This window comes from Electrophorus electricus, chromosome 10, assembly GCF_041902795.1.
Source record: "Electrophorus electricus isolate QZ-2024a chromosome 10, ASM4190279v1, whole genome shotgun sequence".
Lineage (NCBI taxonomy): Eukaryota > Metazoa > Chordata > Actinopteri > Gymnotiformes > Gymnotidae > Electrophorus > Electrophorus electricus.
This window is the reverse complement of record NC_137506.1, coordinates 22,215,306-22,239,526: the sequence shown is the minus strand read 5'-3', so window position 1 is coordinate 22,239,526 and position 24,221 is coordinate 22,215,306. Positions and strand designations below refer to the sequence as shown.

Below are 24,221 nucleotides of genomic sequence, written 5' to 3'. Positions count from 1 at the left end.
TTGTTTGTTTGATCATGTATCCTTGTACTCTCCGTGCTGGTTCTATGCCCCTGGACTACTCCAACGACTACGACTCTGGATTTGTCCCTAATAAGTCTCGCTCTTCTCCGCACATGCGTCCGCCTCCTTACTGCTCACAGTTACATTTTCCTCCAAATAAAGATTTTTAAATCATTTTAAATCATTTAAATCAACACTAATCATTAATTAAAATGGTACTTAAGATTGTTTAATCAGTGTATGGAAAACTAAGTATAGAGTTTACATAAGATCAGGTAATTTGTGCCAAAGTGCGAAAGTGACCAATGGTAGCAGAGAACGCATAACTCGGTGTGCAGTAGCTACCTTTCTTTCATCATTTCTGTCTCTTCCACTCTAACTCCTGAAGTCCCCATTGGATTATGTGATTCAGCCATAGCCAGTGCCAGTGTGGTTCACGGTGACAGTCTCATCAGTTCATCCGATCTATCTAAATCCTCCTGTGGGTTTTTATGATGCTATCCAGCAACCTCCAGTTCCCAGTGCTTTTAGTGGGCATGCCCCTGGTCTTAGAGGTTTCTCAGAAGGGAATATGCATTGTAAAAATGGAAATGACCCTCCAAAAGTAATGCAATGAAAAGTGCTAAATATTATTCTATTTGTCAGTCAGATTTCTCTTTCTTTTCAGGAAACTTGGAGTACCTTAATTTTTAAGATTGGTATACAGATATCTGTACCTTGAACTGATAATGAAACCTACCATGGAACCACATGAACAGATTAACTCTAATCAAAATATAATAGGCCTTCCCCTAAAATAACAAAGTTAATCAACATCATTAGGTGTACATCAAATAAGTTCACTGTATAACAGTGATCTGATGCAAAAAAAAAAGTTAAGTAAAGGAATGTTCCCTTTGAGCATACTTTAATATGAAGTAATGTGAACATATTTTATGAATGACAGTATAGCAATTAATACCTCCTGTTAGTGATATTGAATTAAATAATGCTTAATAAAGGAAAATGTCTGTGGATTTTCAATTTTAAATGCCAGTATCTTTCTTGTGTAGGTGAATTTTACCCTGCTACATTTTACAAGTCTTCCTCAAATAGCAGTAATATTTCCGTGAGTGTTCACAGTGCTTCAAAATCAATCTAGAAGCAGTTTAAGATGTTTGCTGTGCAGAATAAATTGTGTACCTTGATGTTTGGTTTGGCAAATGAAAAATAACTGTGAAACGTTTACTCATATATATATATATATATATATATATATATATATATATATATATAATCTATTAGTGTTTAAAGCCTTAACAAGATCCACTGTGTGACTGTTTGACATTGACACTGACAGCAAACCAAACATTTGTTACGCATAATGTCATTTTAGTTGAATTATTATATATAACGGCTTAATAGGTTCAAAATACTAAATACTACTATAGGTTCTAAATACTAAATAATACTAAATAGGTACAATGTTTATGAACGCAATTACACTGCTTTTTTGAGAATATGACATTTTGTTACCATCCAGAACCCGCAAGTGATAAGTAATACCGCAATTTGTCTCCTCTGCAAATTGTGCCTTAATATTACGTGGTCATATAACAGTTAACGTGGTGTTTGCTGACATGAGGACTTGAGGAAAGGAAACATACAATTTGCGCAAACTCAAACAGCACGCTGAGGCTCGCGGACAAACTGTCGCCTAAGACGCCTGGTCGTTTCGTGATGCTCACTGTATGCCGCATGTCTGGCGTCGCATAGCACAGTCTTGTAAGACGGGAGAGGGATCGGCCCCTGCTGCGTGTCAGCCGGAATTACATTTATAGATTGTTAAGTATTCAATAAAGGCGGCGCATCTGAGGAAGTTGAGTCCGTGCTCACGCAAACCTTAAGGGTTCTGACCGTTTCATTTACCTCCACCATACGCTTCCATTAGCCTCTCCCAAATTACTGTAAGGTAAGAGGCAATTCTCTGTATGAGCTGTGGGGGAATTATCTGCATTCATTTTCTGATTGCAGTTATTTATGAGGAATGCGTTGTTTGTTCGAACGAAGTGATCGGATTTTCTGCTTAAGACGCAGTAAATGGATGAATGAATGAACGGGCGTGTGAATGAATGCGAATTTTCACATGTATGTACATGGCCTGATTTCAGCACACTGCATATATGTTCACTAGGGAGTCGATACGATGATGAATAAATTATGATTTATTATGAGCGCAGACATCGTGATATGCTACAATCGCACACGACTCAAATCGTCTCATATATTATCTGTTGTTCGTATGTGCCTTGTAGCATAGGACTGATTTTTTTTACATAGTATCAAACGTCAGCTGGGACTTTAGCAGGTGTCTTAGCCACAGTCTAGAAGCCCACGGTAATGTTTTGCGATGTCAGTCCAGCGCAGTGCCGTATGTGACAAATGTGATTGCGTCTTTCTTCTGCGGGGTATGTTAGAGAGCTGACAAATAAAAAAAGGAAAAAAAAGAAAATGGAAGACTGCATATATGTGATACATAGCTTGATCATGTTGACATACCTATATTGAATTCGGTATTACCGTAAATCACATCTTTTAATGTGTGACAGAGCTTTTTTAGAATTGTAGGCTATATAATACCTTAACGACACATACGACGCCTGCGTTAGTGGGTATTTAAAATCACCAAGCTTACACTTTTCTTTGGCCAGCCACAAGTAGTCAACTCCGTGTGTTTTTGAATTTATCATTTCCAATCTCTTAATGGTTTCCATTCTCAAGGTCATTCACTGAACGACTGGAGCTTGAAGGAGCTTTCAGAGCTGTTACATAACACGCTGAATTCGTAGTTGACGGCACAGGCTAATTAAATAGACAGTTTTGCGTCTCTTTAATTAGCCTTTTTTTTTTTTTTATCTTTGAAGGTTTTACTGCCATTCCTGTCGTGCACAATGCTCGTCCATGTGTTACATAATATTGCATGCATGATGGCCTGCAAATAACAGTCAAAATGAAATGAAACGATAACGAAGCTCGAAAGCCCTCTTTCCCAGCCCCCGCCCCATGCGTAAACAATGTAAGATACCTTTGTGTATGTTCATTAATAAATTCTGCAATGCAGTGTGAAATTTATCTATTCAGAATAGAATAGAAGGCTGTTTTTTAAACCGATTGTTGTGGCCCAACTCTGTAAATGATAGCGCTGGTCATCATGAGGCCACTATTATAGCCTATTTTCAGAAAAGGCACACAAAGCAAGTCTTTAAACCCAGCTGCATTAAGAGTGCATATTTAAATGTAATACTAATATTAATACTTACTACTACTACTACTAATAGTAGTAGTAGTATTTTTATTTATTTACTTATAAACAGGCCTGTCATAGAATGCACAATGTAGTAACTGCTGCCTATAGACTTTGTTTTGGCTGCCCTACATTTGCTTCTTACTCTGAACTCTTGCAGGGATGCAGGAACATTAGAAAAATGTCTGCAAACTAGTTTATTAATTATAATTCTCCTTGTGAGACTAATTCTGTAACATTTCTAATGTATTCAAGCATTCATTGAAACTTAGATAATATATTTTTGATTAATTGTGCATTGTGTTTCTAGTCAGTAGGCCTATTCTTAATAAAACATTACCAAACAGGCACAGAAGACTGTTTATTGTAATCCGTGAACAACTTTTACTCATGGGTGTAAAAATATTTCTATTTTCTGTAGGCAATCATGGGGAAACAGAACAGCAAGCTAACCCCTGAGGTAATGGAAGACCTGGTGAAGAACACAGAGTTTAACGAACACGAGCTTAAGCAGTGGTACAAGGGCTTCCTGAAAGATTGTCCCAGCGGTAAGCTAAACCTAGATGAGTTCCAGCAGCTATATGTCAAGGTGAGTAAATTCAAATGGTATTTAATCAAGCTCTTTTATTCCTTACATGACAGATTTTCTGGATGCTCTATTTACTCATGCGTGCTTGAGTTTGGAGCCAGCAATAATTTTAAACCAAAGGGAGTGATACCCACGATGTGGGCTGTCCTAATAAAATAGCAGCTCAGTTTATATGCTGGGAAAGTCCAACAAAGATTCAGCTGTAAACTAGAACACTACCCTTAAAGCATCATAGAAGCTCTTAGATACAGCTAAATAATAGACCATCAGTTAGATGTTCTTTTGCATCTCCTACCACATTGCGGGAAAATGAGATGTGTTTCTGATGGGATTACTCATGTCATGCTGCTTTGAGGTTTGTGTACTGAGACATTTAACCACGCAATGGCATTTTGGAAAATGACTTAATTTGTTTCTATGAAAAAGACTTGATTTGTTAGGTTTCCTATAGTTTTGATGTCTTCCAGATTGCAATAAATCTCTTTATTGACTGAGCAATGAGCTTTCCCTATAAGTTGTTCCTATATACTTTAATACCAGTGTAAATCATCTGTAACTCAATGAATTTGCAGTTGCAGCTGCCTAAAATTAGATGTACATTTACAGGGCTAGTTACTGTGCTTGATGTTCATTAGGGCAGTCTGTTCATGTGCATACCTTTCTGTGGTTGTAACTGTATTCTGTGTATTTAATAGCACAGTATTCCACTATCATGAATACATATGCATCAGTCTTGCTATCGATCTTCAGATCACTGTGGGCAAGTTCTACCAGGAAAAATACTGAGGATAAAGAGACAAGAAAAATAGTTTGCAGTAACCTGAGGCAAAGTTTTTTGTTATGAAATCTTTTGCCTTCAGCAAGTTTTAACTCAAAAATACTTAAATGTGTAAATGTGTTTCTTGCAGTTCTTCCCTTATGGTGATGCATCAAAATTTGCACAGCATGCCTTCAGAACCTTTGATAAGAATGGTGACGGGACTATTGACTTCAGAGAGTTCATTTGTGCCCTGTCCATCACATCACGGGGAAGCTTTGAGCAGAAGCTGAATTGGGCCTTCAACATGTATGACCTAGATGGAGATGGAAAAATCACCCGAGTAGAGATGCTGGAAATCATAGAGGTATGCAGACATTTTACAAAAAATAAAATAAAATGGTGCATCATCTAATACTTTTTTTCTATTGTAGTATTCTATTGTGTAGAGAGTGTGCAGCTAGTAAATTAGGGATTCTTCTCAACTCCCTGTTGGCAGTTATCAAACTTAAAAGGATTTTCAGCAACATATATTCAGTTTAGAAGTTATAATACATTCCGTCCAATTTCACGGACCAAGATGTGTTTTTTCAGTTGGTTTTGAAACTAATTTTTATCAGCAGGCAGCTGCCTTCAGAAGCATTTATTTGCAGTCACAGTAAAACACATTATTGTAATGTTTTATTGTAAGATATTAATCTGGAGATCTACTTTTGGTATTAGGCAACATGATGATCAAATATATAAATGTAACAAACATGCCACGTTGAAAAAAGAGAAGCAGTAAGAAAATCTATCAGTGTTTCCCAGTTCCAGTACAAGTACATCCCTAGCCATTTGTAGCATTACAGCATTATAGGATTTAAACATTCCTGGTCACAAGGTTTAGAAAGCCACTCCATCATCCATCATTTACATCAGCAACTTATTAACTTTATGTTGCATCAGAATGTTTTACAACTGCATGATAAATCGGCATAATTATTGAAGTGTTATGACTTGACCTCGTTCATTGTCACTGGAGTTGGCTTACTTTTGTTTAAGTGATGCTTTTAAATGATTGCTGACAGCCAAGTGCTTATTATAAGTTTCTAGAATACAGAAGGAAGGCATCAAGAGCAGCAGCTATTTGGAATTCGCTTTGTGCCAATGAAACCTTTCGCATGATTCTAGCTACAGTCTGGAAGTGAAAATACCTCTGGTGGTCCATCTGAGCTACTAGTTGCACAGAATTGCCAGGCATCTTAACATGGTTACAGGACAATGCTACCTGCTCGCTTTGCTACGTGAATATGTGGACGTTTTACTCTCCCCTGCACAAGAGAGGACATTTATACTCTCCCTGCACAGAAGGGGATGTTTATACTCTCGCCTGCACGGGAGGAGACGTTTATACTCGCCCCTGCACGGGAGGGGACGTTTACACTCTCGCCTGCACGAGGCACTCCCCTGCACCATCTGCGAAAATTGCCATTGGCATTCCTTCTCTATTCCTGGCCCAGAACAGAACACAGCTCAGCTCATATCCAAGAACAAGAAAAGGGAAAGGGTATTTTTTAAGAACTAGAAAAACTAGGAAAGGGTATATGTAATGCTAAGAATTTCAAATAATATTTTCAGTAATTGAATAAAACAAATCTAAAACTATAAATGTAAAAGCAATGCAATAGATAAAGATTGTATGGCTGCAACATGCCCCTTCTTTTTACTGCAGACTAAATATAAAGGTATAATTTTTCTTCCATTTTTTTAAAGGCTATTTACAAAATGGTTGGCACTGTGATAATGATGAAGATGAATGAGGACGGGCTGACACCAGAGCAAAGGGTGGATCGCATCTTTAGCAAGATGGATAAGAACAACGATGACCAAATAACACTGGATGAGTTTAAAGAGGCAGCAAAGAGCGACCCATCGATTGTACTGCTTTTGCAGTGTGACATGCAAAAGTGAGGGTGTGCCAGTGTGCACTGGACTCAGTATATTGTAATGTTTACTCATATTCAGCCAGTTCCACAAGATTAACACGAAATATATTTGGACCACTCAAATGAACTTGCTTCTTGTGGTTGATGAACAAACAAAAAACAAACAAAAAACAAAAGAAAACTAGTATGCATGAGAATGTCAAATGCTAAGAGTTAAGAATATACAGCACATTTAATTTCAAACCTGCAACAAAGTAAGGTGTGCAAAATGAGTCAGATTGTTTTCACTCTTTCATTCATTGGTAGTTGGTGAAGTGCTCCACAATAGGCTATTTCATTTTTAGCTACAAGACTTAAAGATCATATCACAATAGCTACTGTATTTCGTACGGTGGTTCAGGTATTAAAAGCAAAATGTCTCAATATAATGTAACAATTTCTATTAAAACAGTATGTTGAACTTTGATCTTTAAAATTCAAGGAGGGTAGAGGGGTTAATTTAGCCTACCTCCCAAATGTGCTTGTACTTGATGATAAATGTAAGTATTTGCATGCTTGTCCTAAGTGTAATGCCTAATCTCTCCTATCATTTCTTTTGGCAACCTTGACAAATAACATAAGGAGGCCTTATAAATGATAACAGGATCAGCCCATTAGATATCTTTCCTTGGGTGCATGTCCCCCGACTCTCCACCCCCCCCAAAATATTTACAATGTGTATTTGTAGAATTTATCTGTAAGGACAGCAATATGTTGTGGATATTGTCTTCGACAACTTTAGCTTTGCCTCTGCTATTGGTTTATTCTCTGCAGTGACAAAGGTTACAATACCCATTTCAGGTCCTTTAGTAACGTTGCAGTTGCAGACCAGTAAGTGAAACTGGCTCACAGGTTTTTCCAGCGATTGCCACACAACTGCCCAGCCACTTTTTCCGCCATTCCCTTTTTTTAAGTTATGTGTAAATCATGTCACTGTGCGCATGTTTGGATACCTGTAATTTTGTTTTAAATGGTAAAAATTCTGAGAAAGCAATTAAATCACGTTCTTTCTTTTCCTGGAGGGCTCTAATAATCAAGAAGCAATCCTCTAAAATATGTTTGGTATACAACCTCAGCCTAATGTGGTAAGTTTTTATTGAACTGTTTTTTTGTAAAATATTTCTACACAAGTTCTTGACATTTAATAACCACTGTTTATACAGTAATTTATGCATCTTTGAATGGAAAATGATGAGGGGTTTTGCAAGAGTTTTAAGCCACAACTTAATTTCACTACTTGAAGCAAATATTTGTTATTCACCACATACATTCTTAACAAAGGGATTCTTTGAGGGGTCATGGTAGAGAATTTTGTTTTGTCTGAACAAGGGTTAACAGAACTCTTTACAGCAGGATACATCCATTCCTTATGGTGTTTTACAGAACATCTATGGAGTGTTGTTTTCCTCACACCAATATTCCCTTCCGTTATAGGGGCAAATGAAAGAACCCCAGAATAGCGGCTATATTAACCCCATAGCATCAAGCCCGTGCATGTTCTACAAAGCTCAGGATGCTGTGAAGTATTTTTTTTTCGCTCCTAGGCCCTCCTTGTAGAAAATAATCCCAAACCTGCAGATGTATATCTCTGACATGTAAATATTTGTACCTAATATGGAAAAGAAATACCAAATTTAAATAAGTAATTTGACTGTGTAATATGATGTATGTGTTTTATTTGTGGCATGTCTTCAACTTGGTATGTAACGGTTGCACTGACAACATTGTGATTCAAATAAATAAACTGTCTGTGGGCTGTTTTCAGAAAACAGTGTGTGATTGATTGCGTGATGCTTGACAAAGAATGTAAATATATGTGACTGGTGCTATCTCAGTTTTCCTTCATATATAAATTGTTTTCCAGTATTCTATAAAGGTTTTATTCTGTTAAGAAAAAGGGAACCTGCTTTAAACAAACTGTAATTCTCCCTCATACCCTTGGAAACTTCAGATGAAAGAGTAAGAGGCAAATTGGAAACAATGTTTCTAGGGGATAAAAAAAAAGATGAGCTCCAGTAACAGTAGAGGAATATATATATATATATATATATATATATATATATATATATATATATATATATATATATATATATATATATATATCACACGAACGTACGCACGAACGCACACACACACACACACACACACACACACACACACACACACACACACACACACACACACACACACGTAGCTTTAAGATATCAAACCTAGATTTCATAAACTTTGGTTTAATAATAGTTGCTGAGTTTTAAGAAATGGTTCTATGGAGCAGCTCCACAACTAGTAATACAAACAAATGTAATATATACAAAAACCAAAAACAAACTCCTTTTGACAGGGTCCTATAGCAAAACTTCCTCCTCTGTCTCTCTCTCTGGATCTTGAAGCTGGTGTACTTTAATATGAGGACTTTTGGGAAGACTGCTGAAAGAACATGCATTTTATATTAGCATTACAGATAATAGCATTACATGTTATTCCCATGAAGGTTCCTGAGTCTTCTTACCTGGTGGTCTGAGGTGTGATGAAGATGAACTGACGCAAATACTGGCGCTCAGAGAGCTCGAGAAGTAGGTCTAAGGAGATCCTACGATTGTGCATGTCCTTCATAGAAAACATAAAAGTGACAATGCGTTAACGTTGATGTCAATAAATCAGTATACAAATAACAGAATAAAAACATGCATGACGATGAAATTTGTCATCAATGTGCATAATTAATGTTTGACATTATTATGCTTACCATATAGACATCAAACTCATCCAGGCACCTAAAAGGTGACTCTGTGATCTCCCACAGGGACAGGATGAAGCACACTGTGGAAAAGGAGCGTTCTCCACCAGACAGAGATCGCATGTCACTGATGTTGTCATTCTCTTGACCTGGTGGTTTCACCTTAACCGGAAACATGAATTCAAAATACATTATACGTACTTCTCCATGTTTCACAACATACTATACAGAGGTGGGTGGCCATATGTGCGAAAGGCTGTTGTGGCTGAAGGTTTAGGTTCTGATAAAGCAGGAGTACACTTTTTCACTGGTTCAACCAGTTGATCTCAGTATTCAAACAGCTGATAATTGTTAATTATTCTTGTGTTGACTACGCTTTTGTGTGGTTGGAATGAAAACCTTCAATTACGTAGGTCTCTTGCAGATAAGGGTGCCCACACCTGTGCTACACTACAAATTTTTCCATGAGAATTACATGACATTCCACAGCATTGTCAAGCAATCTGCTACTTACAGTTCTTAAAGCAAACAATTTCTATAGGTTTGCCCTCCAACCAGGGTACATAATCAGTGTCTGTCTTTCTCTGAGATAGTCACATTCAAATGTTGTCATAAAGAGGCTTGACTTAATTATCGTGTAATATAGTGTAACTGAAATTACACTGGGTTCAGGTCCTCAGTTAATTAACTGGAATTGTGTCACAAGCCCAATTTGAATGAAAGGGTTGTATATATAAAAAGCAAAGAATAACCCACTGATATTGAGAGTGTTTCATTGTTGTGATCAAACATCATTGACCCACAGCAGTGCAGCTTGAAAAGAAAGTTGATGAAGTACCACTTGCATCTCACAGACAGGGATCTGCCATAAAAGCACACCAGAGGCCTTCTGTAAATTCTCTTTGCATTCAGTGATTAAATCATATTAAAGTATGTCAAGCATATTAAAAAAACTTTCCTTATCTTGTTTAATCATGCAGCCAAAACCATAGACCACACTGTCCACATTACTTAAAACATCTCAGAACATCACAGCATGCCTTAGGGTATTTATAACAATGTGCAACTCAGACTACCTTCGCAGTGTTTTATAACGAGCCTGCCTGTCAGTCATGATGTTGTCCAGACGATCAATAAACTTCTTCAGATCTCTCAGCTGGCTGGACTTGCTTTTGTAATTACTATGAGCCTCTGCATACTCCCTAAAAATAATAATGACTCACTCCAATTAATATATTTATTAGTTTTTTTGATTAATAGAAAGCAAGTCACTCAGTGGTGAAATGTTATGAGTGATGTTACAACCTGATCACTTGCTCCTGGTTGCCATGGCTGCTCTCCTGTGAGCGGATCTTCTGTCGCAGATGTGTTATCTCTGCGTCCAGGCTCTTGGCGCTCCGTTCTGGTCTCTGTGGGACAGGGCAGATTTCTCTGGCTTTCGCTTCAATGTCCTAATGAGAAAGAGGGGAACCAAAAGTTATACTGAGCAGAAGCAGTGTCTCTCAGCAACACTTGGAGTACAACTCCATATGCATTTCTCACTTTGCAGTCATTTAGTTCCTTTGAGGACTGCTGCATGCAGCTGTATTTAAATGTACATTTTCCAGTAATATTTCTACAAACCGCATATTTATTTTTTTAATATGCACATTTACTGCTTTTTAAAATACTTCTTAATAAATAAATAAATCTTAAGACCCACCATAAACGAACTGTAGGACAATGAGATTGCTTGTCATTACCTGTTTCTCCTCTTCTTTCTGGTCATGTTCAGCTTTCATGGCCTCAATATTGTCCTGATGTGCCTTGAGCTTATTTTCCAGAATCCTAAGGCTTCGACTGAATTTACTGCTCTCAGCTTCAGCTTTCACCTGCTCCTCCTGCTCATAACACAACCAAGGACTAATTCATTCACATAACTGGGTTAGAGGGGCACAGGTTGACTTGTTTTACCCACATTTCAGCCATTACTACCAACCTTTAACTGCTCCGTTTCATCTAAAAGTTGATCAATTTTGTTTCTCACATACTGGTGTTTCCGCTCAATTTCTGTGAGAGCATTATTGTGCCTTTCCAGTTCACTCTGTGCCTCCTTTACATTTTTTCTCTCCAACTCGATTTTCTGTTCATTTTCTTGAGCGTCTTCTTCCTATGGATTCCGGGGTTATGACAAGATGTATTCATTCAATTAGTTGATGATCAACAACAATAAATATGCTTGCATGAATGCAAATCATGGACCACACACCAGGGAACTGACGTCTTCCTCCTGTGACTCCTCGATGTTCTCCAGTTCTGTTATAGATGCTTTTACCCGAGTCATACTCTCCTGCATTGTGAAGATATGAGTGTCCGTAAGAATAAAACTGCAGCAATAAATGGTTTAAATGCTCATACCATAGCTTTTTTAAAAGGAACACTGAGGAAACATCTTTGCAGGACACATTAGCACAATAAGTCATATGAATAAGAGCTCTGAACATCAGAATGTTGATCCAAGACAACTTTGTAAGTGGTAACACTAAACTTCCTTAAAAGGAATTCAAGTGCTTATTACTACTTTGAAACACTTCTAGATTTTCATGCATTTATCCACCAAAATGTCCCCAGAAAGTAGTAACAGTGAAAGGACAGAATTTGTTAGCCTGGAGGAGAACAGCATTAGCTGAGATCTGAGGTCCTGGGCCCTGGGCCTTTTACCTGATTTCTTTTGCATGCTATGATAACACTGCGTAACTTCTCTTCCATGCTCTGAATGTCCTGCTTTACAGAGCTTAAGTGGCGCTGGAACCTGCAGAGCTGCGCCTGGTGATTCTCCACCTCCGTCTGAACAAGCCTGCCCAATTACAAAGCAAATATTTAAAGAATGGATGTCTATTTAATCCTAGGAGACATTCATAAATCAGGGTTTAAAATATTAAATGAGAGTAAAAACACATTTAGCTTATATTTAAAACACAACCACAGACATAATATGCATCATCACCGATTTACTCTTATCCATAGAAATGTTATTGGGTAAAATACAAAAAAGAGCATCTTACAACACTGATAATGATACTTGCCGAATTTCTGCCTGTGGATCCCCACCAAGGTATTTCACCATGACCTCTTTTTCGGGAGTGTAATTGCGGTTGGTATATATCTGATCGCCCTCTGCTGTGAAGGCCTCACGGCAGTTTCTGGGGGGCCTTTGTCCTTGCATGATTCTCCTTGCAACAGCGCTCTCCTTTGTTTTAAGATACAAGTAAAACTAATTTTAAGCAACTAACATGTTTTGGCTCTTTAAAAAAATTATATTCATGCATAGATGCAAAATATAACACTAGTTATAATTACTTCAAATTGATCAATAAATACATCAGTTTTAAAGTAATACTGTATGGCTGTGAAACCCAAAGTGTTTAACTGACTTACTCTGATGATAAGAATGCATTCAATGTTCCTCATATCTATAAGACAGTTAGTTATTACAGGGTTCTCAATGATGAGGGTGTCCAAAACTGATGGAAAGTCTGGGTGGTGCACACCTCTAACATCAAAAAATAGAAAAGAAAATACCAGTTATTATTTTCATGCATTATTCTGGATTGATAATTTATTGTTGAGCAGTAACTGACTTGTTACTGATTATTTTAAACCACATCTGTGCAGTACAAGTTCTGCTCCATTAATTCACACTTCACATGTAATGGGTATGTGAAGAAAAAAAAAATATTGGACAACTAATATGTGAAGTCATCTGAACTGAACAGTTGAAATAATCAGGCTGCATTTGGAGACAAGTATGCAAGTCACCAGGTACTAAAAAATTCTTTTTTATTTTCATTGAATGAAATATTAAAGAGGCAGTGCATCTAACAAAGAGGCTCCTCACATTAATATGAGACATCTGACTGAGTGTCTGAGATATTTGACATGGAGTGTCTCAATTCCTGAGGTGAGAAAATGTATTATAAAAAGTAGAAACATCCCCCTTTCAAAATCACACAGTATAGACCAATATCCCACCTACACACATTTCACACCCATGGACTCCCTCCCTCTGGTAAAACAGTGAGAAGCCCATTATGGTACATCCATCCTGTGAAATGCAACCCTGATCCTAAACTGTAGGAAATTTGTGGAGTTTCATTTTCACTAATCACTTTTACATATCTAATACATTACATTGCATGGCATCTATTGCTTTGCACTGTAGTTTTCCATGTAGGTATGAAATGAGAAACTGCTGTGCATCATTAAAAGTACAGGAAATGAGCTGTAGCTGCAGGAAGTACAGGAAATGAGTTTTAAATGATAAAGATCTCACAGCAAAAATACTGTCATGTTACTAGTCCATCCTCCATACAGGCTATCCACATTTTCAACATTTTTCTCTTTCACTCCTGCCAGTCTACACTTATCATTCCATGTTAACTCACATAGGCTTCCCAGTTCATGTAATAGATTTTCTTGAAAAAAGAAATTATATGAAAAACTTCTTTGCAAAACTGTGGCAGTACCTCCCCGCCAGCAGCCTCCATCTGGGGGCGGTGGTGTCCACGTGTACTTTTGTTTATATTGTGTATGTTGGATGTTTTGGTTTTCGGGTCATGTACACCCCACACAGGTGGTGCATACTAAGTCTCATTAACCGTGTCACCTGTGTGTCGTTATGTTGTTATTTTGTTCCTTTATAAGCTCTTTGTGTTTGTATAGCTGGTTGTAGGTGATTAACAATATGTTGGCTTTTTCTGCTTTTGTGTTTATGCATGTTTATGTGTAGCTTCTTTTCATTAAACTCTTAAGTTGGAGAGTTGAGTTTGCTTCCTTCCTTTTTGCACATTCTTCGCCCATGACAAAAATCATTTATCTCTACTACAAATACTTTTTTAGTTATGTATATTTGAACTTTGGCCTACTGGGCTAAATTTCATCACTTTTGCAATGCTTTCAAATGCTCATTCTAAGCCTCCCCAGTTGCTTGTTGTCAATATATTGATTTGGAATTTGTACTGAACATCCAAGAAACTCTTAGAATAATTTACAGTATGTATTCATGTACATATTTATTGCTGCATGGTTTACCATAATCAAACTAATAAACATAAATAATGTTTTATCCAAACTAAGAATCTTTAAATTTCAAAAATATCTCCAGTAGTTTTAATTTTCATACAAGTACATTTTTCTTTCTATTCAGTATTAATATAGTTCTGTCACATCTAGAAGTTATTTATTGCTGCATAAAAAACACAGATCTCACTAAACATAGCTTCAAAGTTGATAAACACTTTCTGAGATGTTTTGACTATATTTTTTCCCCCAAGAAGGATTATTCCAATTTCCTTGAAACGTTTTTATTATAATGTGTTAATATTCTTTGTTGATATACAAAAGATGTTATATTACTCTATTATTTAATCATTCTTTGTAAATGAGCATGTCTTATACTTGTCACAGTAGACAAAGCCAGAGCAACTCCATTGCTCCATGATCTGTCACATTAAACTGTTTAATTACAAAAATTTGGATTGCATTGCAAACTATACTAAATCTGTCCAAACCTGTTTTGGGTGGGGTTAGCCCAGACCTAAGCCTAATGCGACTAGTTAATGACGTGAGAAATTAGTTCAGTCGTACTAATTTACTTCCAAGATCTAACTTTCTTGACCCAAATGAAAAACAGCTCAGCTATCACACAAAGAAAACCCTGAAGAATGTAATATTACAGCCAGTGAAAACCAAAAATTATTCTAATTATTCTAATTAAAATTATTCTAAAATTATTGAATGATAAAGAACTAATATAACCTCTTTAACTCTTTATATACTGACAAAGAATAGTAACACTTTCCCCCAAAAAAGTTTCACCAAAATTGAAATAATCGTTCTTGGGAAAATATACACTCTGTGGTAGTCCATGGTATCTGCAGCACCAAATAATTTGACAGAACTACATTAATTCTACACAGAAAGAAAAATTGGTTTTATGTAAGTGAAAACTAGTGAAGATATTAATTTAGGAAAATTTGTCTTTGTTTTGGTAAAAAAAATATTTATGTTTATTAATTTGATTACTGTAAAATATTCAGTATTAAATATTTACATGAATACATACTGTAAAGTATTCTTAAGGTAATATGGCTTTGTAACGGCATTCCCTGCCATTATCCTCTTTTATGCGGCAATGGTTTTGCACGTGGCTTTTTTAATGTTTTGTCTTTTGTTGCACGTTTTTCTCCGTGTTCATTTGTTGGGGTGTGTTGTGTCTCTGCAACCACATCATTCCAGAATACTTGTTCCAGCTTCCCCTTGTGAGGCAGCTAGGAGGTAGAGACCAGAACACTTCTTGAGGGAGAAGAGCCACTATGAAATCCTTTAGTAGCCTTCCTGGATTACTTAAAGCTGGGGGTTTTGAACCCCCTTGGATCTGGGAAGGGGTCCCCCCTAGAATTTTCTTGAGGGGGAGGGAGTGGCGGGGGGTTAGTGGGCCCCTGGGCCCTGCTCCCCAAGGGCCAACCAATCCATCCCTGACTGTTGTGTGAGCAGGCCTGTTGACTAGTGTGTCTCTGCAGGCAGGAGCATGGTGGAGGTTACCCGTTTGATAGAAGAGCCTCGCTGACGAAAGGGGTTGCCATCTCTGCACCATCAACTAGTGCTCCATTAACAGAGAGGGACAACACTGCCACACGTCCAGTGATGGGGTCCCAGCCGGTAAAAGGGGGTGCTGTCTGTGCACCCGATCAACGTGGGCCCACGTCGTAACAAAACGGGGCAGCAGGCTATTTGAATAATCACGGGTGAAGCACCCAACAGACTGCACCCCTGATGGTTACTCTAAGTGGATAAAACTAGAAAAGGAACTCAAACCCTGTCCCAGTGGTGAGGTACGAAAGAGTAGAGAACTAGAGCACCCTGCTTGTCCTGCTTTGCCACTGATTTAGAGAGAGCTGTATGGATAACAATTTCTGTAGAAAATGAGGTGATGGCATGGGACTAGGGGTGAGAAAATCCCTTCTGAGCAAAAAAGCCAAATGGGAACAAAGCCCACTAGACTAGTGTGATGCAGGTATTGAACCACCTTTACATTACTATTCTTAAAAAAATCCATGACATGAACTGGTAGGTCTAGGGGAGCTGGTATGGAATAACCCTGTGGTAAACTCAGACAAGAAGTGATATGCTTACCGGCTTTGTACATTGTAAACACGGTCTGTGAATGGACACACAATGATCTGGGGACGGCTGCCTTTGGGAAAGTGCTGGGACATAAGCTCCTGCAGGACTTTTTCATCCTTGTAATTGTCACAGCAAAAGGTTTTCATGAAACTCCGCAAGCAACTTTCCACAGCCACAGCTAAACTTGGATCCTTAAGGTTGATGCATGCACCTGAGAATGAAAACAAATTCAAAATTAATTAATTTGGGTTTTTGTCACTCAAACAGAGGCACAAAGGGAATGTTACACATCCCCCCCCAAAAAAAAGTCACACATAAAACAGAAAAAAAACCTCCATCATAAAAATACACTGACCACCAACTTTAGACTTACACATATATCTATTAGACAAACACCTTGTTGAGTGTATAATCAGAGATTATAGCCCATGAGTTGCTATGTGCAACTTGTGTTAACACCTCTTCATTGACAGCTGAACAGTCCAACACCTCATTTGTTATTTAAACAAATATTTTCTAGAAAACATACTCCAAACTGATGGGTACAGCAATTATATCAGGAAGAATATCTCATACATGTCAGAAAGAAAAATAAATTTGGAAAGGGAGAAAAAGACTATAACTGTACACACAACCCAGTGGACAGTAATAAATAAGGGAGTCACCTATTGGTCCCACTGGTTTCTTAATGAAGCGCCCCTGGGCATGTGCTCTGTCAACAGACTCCAACAGTTCCGGCATATGATCCCCAAAACGCCTCAGTCTGTTGGAGGTACTGGCTTGAAGCTGGTTCTTTCTCTTAAGTTTAGACTCCAGAGAGACCTGGATATTCTTTTCTTCCATGCTAAAATTTGAAACAGCAAAATCATTATTTATACAATTATGCTTTATTTATGTGTGGTACCGAAAGCACTCATCACTTATATGTTATGTGGCAATAAAAGTATCTATCTATAACAACTACAAACTTCAACTCCAAAAGGAGAGATATACAAAATAACATACTGAATATGAATATACAAAAGCACTGGGACAGTGAAATCATACACTTCACAGAAAATATTTAGATAGTACATTCGATATTTGTATTTGTACACATGAAACAATCAATAAAAATTTATATATACATATATATATATATATATATATATACATATATATACATATATATATATATATATATATATATATATATATATATATATATATATATATATATATATATATACACACATATATACACACACACACACACATATATACACACACGCACACACACGCACACACACGCACACACACGCACACACACGCACGCACACGCACGCACGCACGCGCGCGCACGCACACGCACGCACACGCACACACACGCACACACACGCACACACACGCACGCACACACACGCACACACACACACACACACACACACACACACACACACACACACACACACACACACACACACACACACACACACACACACACACACGCATGACACTATTGCCACCATGTCTCACTCTGGATAAGAGCATCTGCTAAATGCCATAAATGTAAATGTAAATGTCTTAGGAGGCTATGTGTTCCATTACACTTGGTACTTTTTACAGTGTGTTTTTTCAAGTCACTAGTCATAGCCATCTTGTGGAATAAGTCAAGGCTGACCTTAGCTTGTCGTATTCTTCCCTTCCTTTGAAGAGGGCCTGCTGTTTCTCCTTTATTTCCTGATTGAGAGCTGTAGACTCACTCTCAAATTTTTCCAGCTGTTTCTTCAGAGCAGTTGTTTTCTTAAGCTGCTGTGTATGCTCCACCTCGTGATTCCTTCTGCCATTACTGGCAAAAACAATCAGAAACGATCAATTATAAAGGCACAACATTGCATGATAGAATGATAACACTACCCATCATTGGGCAAGGATCTACAGAAAATAACATAGAAAGTAGACATTTTTACACCTAACATACTACATTTTTTGAATTTATTTTGTTGGTATGTTTTGAATGGGTTTTTTTTTTTGATGTGTCAGTCTTGAAGGTACTCATGTTTATTTTTTTTTGCTTTATCATAATGTGCTACAAAGTTTTGTTTTTCTCCCAGATTTTGTATAAATGGTTCAATTGAGCCCTTGCAACAAAAAACCATACATGTCCATTTACTGTTTTTCCACATTCTACAAAATAAAAGCAATAATATAAAGCATTATTGCAAGTTTTATTTTTAAATGCCCATATGAATGAAGTAAGGTAAGCCTAAATAAAGAATACTTAGCATTTTAATTTAATTTTAATGTAAAAGTTACACAAAATCAAAAACTAAAATAACTGATTACACAGAAAGGTGAAATGGCTGATATGTGGTTTTTCCTTGCAAGGGTTCATCAGTTTTGTAAATGTTTGTATGTGGATACTAAACTGAAATGACCAGATTAGCAAAAGACAATTATGATGTAAAAATTACAATGTTTCACAACATTGTGTCAAATATTAATGTCAGAGTTTTGCACCTGACAGTATAACTTACCTGTTACTTATCTTGTGAATTCTCTCTTGGAGAAGACACTGTTCCTTTTCTAATTGTTTCAGTTTATTCTCTGCACGGAAATACACTACCTGAAAAAAAAAAATCTAATCTCTAAACATCTCCAGGTGCAAGTATGCATGTGTCTGCTCTGATACAGCAACTACACATCACCCATAAAACTTTGAATGTAACAGGTAGCTGGAAAACAAAGTTACAATGTAAACTGGGACAATATCTTACTTCCTGGATCTTCTGAGCTTTGCTCTTCAGCTTGTTCTCTTCTTTCATCTTGCGACTCTCTTCTGCTAAACATTCCTCCTCTTCCTTCACCTTTCCGATTTTCTCCTGGATATCCTGCAATCTCTTTTCAGCAAGAGTAACTTTGGTCTGGAAGAGGATGCACAGATCCTTTCAGAAAGAGTCTAGAAATAGCTGTGTAAAAGGTCCAACATGCTCTGTCATTTATTGTACTTATACAATAAACCACAGAAAATAAAATAAACTACAGAATGACTGCTCTGCAGTTTATTTGATAGCTTTTTTACAGCTCCATATGGATACTGAAACATTTTACATTGGTAGAGATAAAATTGATTCCTCTTTAAAGTAGATGTTTTATTTGACTGACAACAAGAAGATTGATATTACATGTTTTCAATGAGCACATTTAAATTAACTGTTGCATATTAATGTCTTTGAACATCTATTTATGAACACTGCAATAGATTCAGATGTGCACTTTCAACCAGTAAACCTTCTGTGAAGCAAAGCAATTTGTTTACATTTGTAATAGTTAAAGATGTTTGGTTGTATTTGAATAATGAACATTTTGCCATTGGAAATTTTTATATATACCTGTAATATTGAAAAATAGATTGAGGTAATAACTAAATTAATTAATTGTTTATTAAAAGTTAATTGCTAATATTTAATTTGGTCAGTATAATCAGGTGCCCAACTGTTATCCTGAGTTTATCTTCTTCATGGAAGATAAGAACATTTGTGGATGAACATAATCAAAGATAGCGATGCAGAGACACCAGTAATTAGTAATGACAAATGCACAGGAAAAAGCAATGATAGTTATTCAATATGTACCTGATAGAGCAGAAGCTCATCTTCATGGCTGGTATCACTCTGTTCTTTTTCAATTTGTTCTTTCAACTGTTGAACTTGCCACTCTTTTTCTCTCACCTGTTAGAAGAAAAGGTCTTACTAAAAAAAAAAGGTTATTGCGTGTAGAGTCTACAGTGACAACAAGGGAACAAGTAATGGAAAAGCATACCAGGCACCACACCATCATTTTCTTCAAATCTTCCAGATTCTGCCTCATATTGTCAAGTAAAGATAAACTTTCATACTTTTCTTTCTTTTGTAAAAACAACTGCCTGAGATCTTTGAGACACTGAAAATACAATGAACAAAAATTAATAAAATAAATGAGCTACAGATTTACAAATATAGTACAATTGTCTTAGAAAAAGGATAGATCACCTCCTCCTGTTTCTCCACTTGGTCTCGGGTGCCAGCTTTGGTCTGCTTGATGTGAATGTAGTCTCTCTTCATCTGCTCAAGCAGAGTAGCCTTCATGAAAAACTTTAACCAGAAGGAAGGGAAACAGAGACTCTGTTAACAAATTTGATTCAATAAGTCTTACTGTAAAGTAAGCCAGATAACCAATAAACTTAATGAAACATCTAATTTTACTGAGGTTAGTCATACATAATGATTTAGATGTCCAATTGTGAATGTGATAAAAGATGTAAATATGAAATAACCAGTAACCTACATGCTGTAAATCATTCAACTATCTCCTTTTTTGTCTGCATATTGTGCACATACGGAAAACTCTCACTAAATGATCACCTTGTATTTATCAGCTTCACTTTTTGAATGCAGGAACTGCTTACTCATTTCCTGATTTAGGATTGAGACCGGATTGTCAACCTGTAGGTAGAAGAAAAAGGACGGTCTAAAATATGAATATAACAAATACAAAATTAATTAACTTAGCTGAAATGAACTCTAATTCTGCACAACCCCCCACCCCCCCAAACATTACCTGTATATTAAAATGATCCAATATTGCAGTTAATTCCTCTTTCTTAGTGGATATAATTTGCCCTGCAAGCAGAGGAAATCTGATCTTATTTTTATTAAGATGAGCATGTGGGACAGTGAATGAACTGAATATTACCAGTTTTGCTTTTTATTTTGCATGTCCTGCAGCCATCACTTGTGATTCTCTGCTCAATGCATATGGAGTCTCTGTATATGTCCCCTTTATATGCATCACTACCTCTGTTTTTCAATTTTACTGTGACTTCTGCAGAGCTGAACACAAAATAGCAAGAATACACAGTATTATACATCTTATTTAAGCAAGGTTTGCAAACCTCAATTTTTTAATTAAACTGACCTCTCCCCATATTTTACAAAACTCTTCAAAGATGCTCCTCGGTTGGTTGTAGTTGCTTTTCCACCAAGACCCACAATGAGAGCTGTGAGGATAGCACTCTTCCCACCTATTGTTGACAAAAATCATATCAAAATCAATCATATTTACCTGACACTCTTGTACAGTGTCTTACATATATTTATCAGTATAACAGTGTGTGGGAATCAAACCCATGACATGCATGTTGCTAGCATCTTGCTCTACCAGCTTTACACTGTAACACTAACACAGTTACTGTTACACTAATACTGTGCAGCCAACAATCTTTAGAACCAAAGTAAAACCTTTCACTGATAATCCATAAAGGAGCCAAGGAATAGTGCTATGTAGTTCTCGCCCCTCTTAGTAAACTTAACAATAAGGGGGGAGGGGGTTACCTCATTTCATGTTTAATACAACTGGAGATTTAGTGTCTTAAGTGCAATAATAATCCAGAGTACACATAACAATCCACTGGGGAAACAAGAGTCAGTGGATCATTGATGTGTTTATTTCTCTAGTGCACCATGAAAGCTCTCAATATGCAGCCTCGTGGTTATGAATGTGAAGTTTCTACTGTGCCACTAAAACAACATGAAAACACTTCCTAAATTTGTTCCATATTACTGATATCACTGATGTGCTAACATGATTCTTCTAAAGCAGAATGGCTGCTCATGGTTATTTCCAGAATCAAATCATTCTGAGTGCACATAAAACGATAAATCAATGTAATAAAATGCAGTAAACAGAAATTCTGCTCATTCTTACTTCCATTGTTTCCAACAATGAAGTTCACATTTGGTCCAAACTGAAAAGGGCCCAGCAAAAGATGACTCATGAAATTCTTCAAAGTGATACTTTCAATTACACCAATATCCCCAGCGTTCTGGGTGAAAAAAAAAAAGTTACTTCAGCACAGAATACTATAGCATTCAGAACTGTGCAATTCTGTTAATCAATCAACTTAATAATTTAATTCTCAGACGGAGGGAGAAGACGAATGATCCTGACGAAGTCTCCCCTCGTCGTCAGCGTCATCATCCTCCACGTGTGTTGTGCCCTCTGTCTTACGGGTTTTACTGGGTTTCGCAGCATTCTGTACATTGGACTTCCTCTTATTCATTGTACAAATATGGTGACTTCTAGAGAGAAAGGGCAGCTTGTTAAGATCTATATCACTCAGTTAAGTCATGCGGGAAAGAAGTCTTCATGTAAGCGAACTTCCTTGTTAACTTTGCTTAAACTCGATGTAAGGGTCTGAGCTGAACTTATTAATTAGTTAGCTATCCTAGATTGTCAGCTCCCGCTGTCAAGACAAGAGCTGAAATCTAGACTGTCGACGTACCAAAAAAGTCTATATCCTACGATGCCTAGTGAACCAGACACGGAACGTTTTTTTTCATTTAGCTATCGAAATGATTAAGTAAATACAGTAAACTTAAAAGTAAAGAGCCAACAGAAATTCGATAGCTAGCTTGCTAACTTAGCTTCAACACTAGATGCGTCGTTATGGCCAAAGACAACACAATTCGTAACCTGCAACCAGTCTCTGACAAGAGTAAGCTTTGTGCCAAATATAGTACTAGACAGCTATGCCACTTATGCATTGATGGAAAAAAAAAAGCTACTATTAGAAAATTACCGAATTGCACAAAATATTAAACTCCACTTACTTTATTTCCCTCTATCTGGAAAAGGACTGTTAAGCTTTATTGTGGCTTCCTGGTTAGTAACTGAGGTTGTAGGTGTGGCTAAAGCAACAGTCCAACTAACTGATCTGGTCGATTCGATTTTCACAGTTGCGCGATCACGATTCTCTAATCTTCACAAGAGCAACTATTCTCGATATTGTTTTATCTTCTCTCTCTCACATGCATAGCTAATGTAATCCAGACTCTTTGCCGAATCAGAAGCAGCAGATGACCAAATATGTTGAGAAATTAACGATAAATAAGTTCAGTACAGAGAGAATTCTGCACTACTATTGTATTTCATTTAAGTAATCTCCAGGAAATCCATAAAATACTCGTTGTAATACTGTAAAGTGATATCTTGATTCCAGGCAGACGTGGGAAGAGTAGCCAAATCTGTACTCAAATAAAAATGGTTTTAGTAAAAGTCCTCATTTAAATTATTACTTAAAGGCCCTGCACAGTATTTTGCCTCCTTACTCAAATGTTATATTAGCAAATTAGTTATATTAGAAGTATATAATTACCTTCATACTTCTGCTTCGGACATTTATTTGGCACTGCAGAGTGTATAAAATAACCCATTTTTTATACTGCCCCTTAACTACCGTTTAGGAACTACACTTTATTTGGTGTTATCGTTTACATAATAGATACCACTCATTGACTAAAGCAAATCATAAGCTACCTTATATTGTATATTCATGAACATTGAAATAAACTGACCCTCCCATACTTCACTCACTCCGCATCGCTCGAGTAACAGAGATGGCACCTGCATATAAATTCTGTTTTTGGATGCAAGTGGGAGAAAAGTTAGTCTTTACATTTTATTCTATGAAACAAACGGCTCAGATTTCTATCTGGGTTTAATTGCCACCAAATACAAGAGCCTGTAGCTGGCAATTCATTGTGAATTCATTTGAAAATTCGGCTCAGTATAGCTCCGGATTTGCCAGCCAATTAAAGCTTAAAGCAACAGGTTTCCAGACAATTACAGGAGGCAATGTGGATGATAAGTTGGTAAGTCTTTATTTTTAATTAATAGTCATAGCTTCTACACTTTAACACGTTAGT

General features: G+C 37.0%; 2 protein-coding genes across 5 annotated transcripts; one reads left to right on the top strand and one right to left on the bottom strand.

The window, feature by feature from the left end:
* The first annotated feature begins 1,679 nt into the window (after positions 1-1,679).
* Positions 1,680-6,684, top strand: vsnl1b (visinin-like 1b). Its single transcript, XM_026995576.3, has 4 exons — positions 1,680-1,951; positions 3,705-3,872; positions 4,781-4,996; positions 6,385-6,684. The coding sequence occupies exons 2-4, from the start codon at positions 3,711-3,713 to the stop codon at positions 6,580-6,582; spliced, it is 576 nt and encodes a 191-aa protein (XP_026851377.1). The 5' UTR covers positions 1,680-1,951; positions 3,705-3,710; the 3' UTR covers positions 6,583-6,684.
* Positions 6,620-23,212, bottom strand: smc6 (structural maintenance of chromosomes 6). 4 transcript variants are annotated; one of them, XM_026995572.3, is made up of 27 exons: positions 23,127-23,212; positions 22,439-22,595; positions 22,222-22,339; positions 21,433-21,538; positions 21,211-21,347; positions 21,076-21,137; positions 20,880-20,960; positions 20,508-20,609; positions 20,299-20,418; positions 20,112-20,207; positions 19,254-19,400; positions 19,014-19,102; positions 18,158-18,325; positions 17,163-17,341; positions 16,507-16,708; positions 12,751-12,865; positions 12,399-12,562; positions 12,034-12,169; positions 11,582-11,662; positions 11,312-11,482; positions 11,076-11,213; positions 10,639-10,784; positions 10,410-10,535; positions 10,090-10,195; positions 9,343-9,495; positions 9,106-9,203; positions 6,620-9,023 (listed from the first exon to the last, which is right to left on the bottom strand). In XM_026995572.3, exons 2-27 carry the CDS (start codon positions 22,574-22,576, stop codon positions 8,942-8,944), a joined length of 3,261 nt encoding a protein of 1,086 aa, XP_026851373.2. In that variant the 5' UTR covers positions 22,577-22,595; positions 23,127-23,212; the 3' UTR covers positions 6,620-8,941. The 4 variants fall into 4 exon arrangements, with proteins under 4 accessions (XP_026851373.2, XP_026851375.2, XP_081577650.1 ...); XM_026995574.3 differs by having other exon boundaries at positions 6,620-9,020; XM_081721524.1 differs by lacking the exons at positions 21,433-21,538; positions 22,222-22,339; positions 22,439-22,595; positions 23,127-23,212 and having other exon boundaries at positions 21,076-21,154; positions 21,211-21,350.
* Between the last annotated feature and the right edge of the window lie 1,009 nt (positions 23,213-24,221).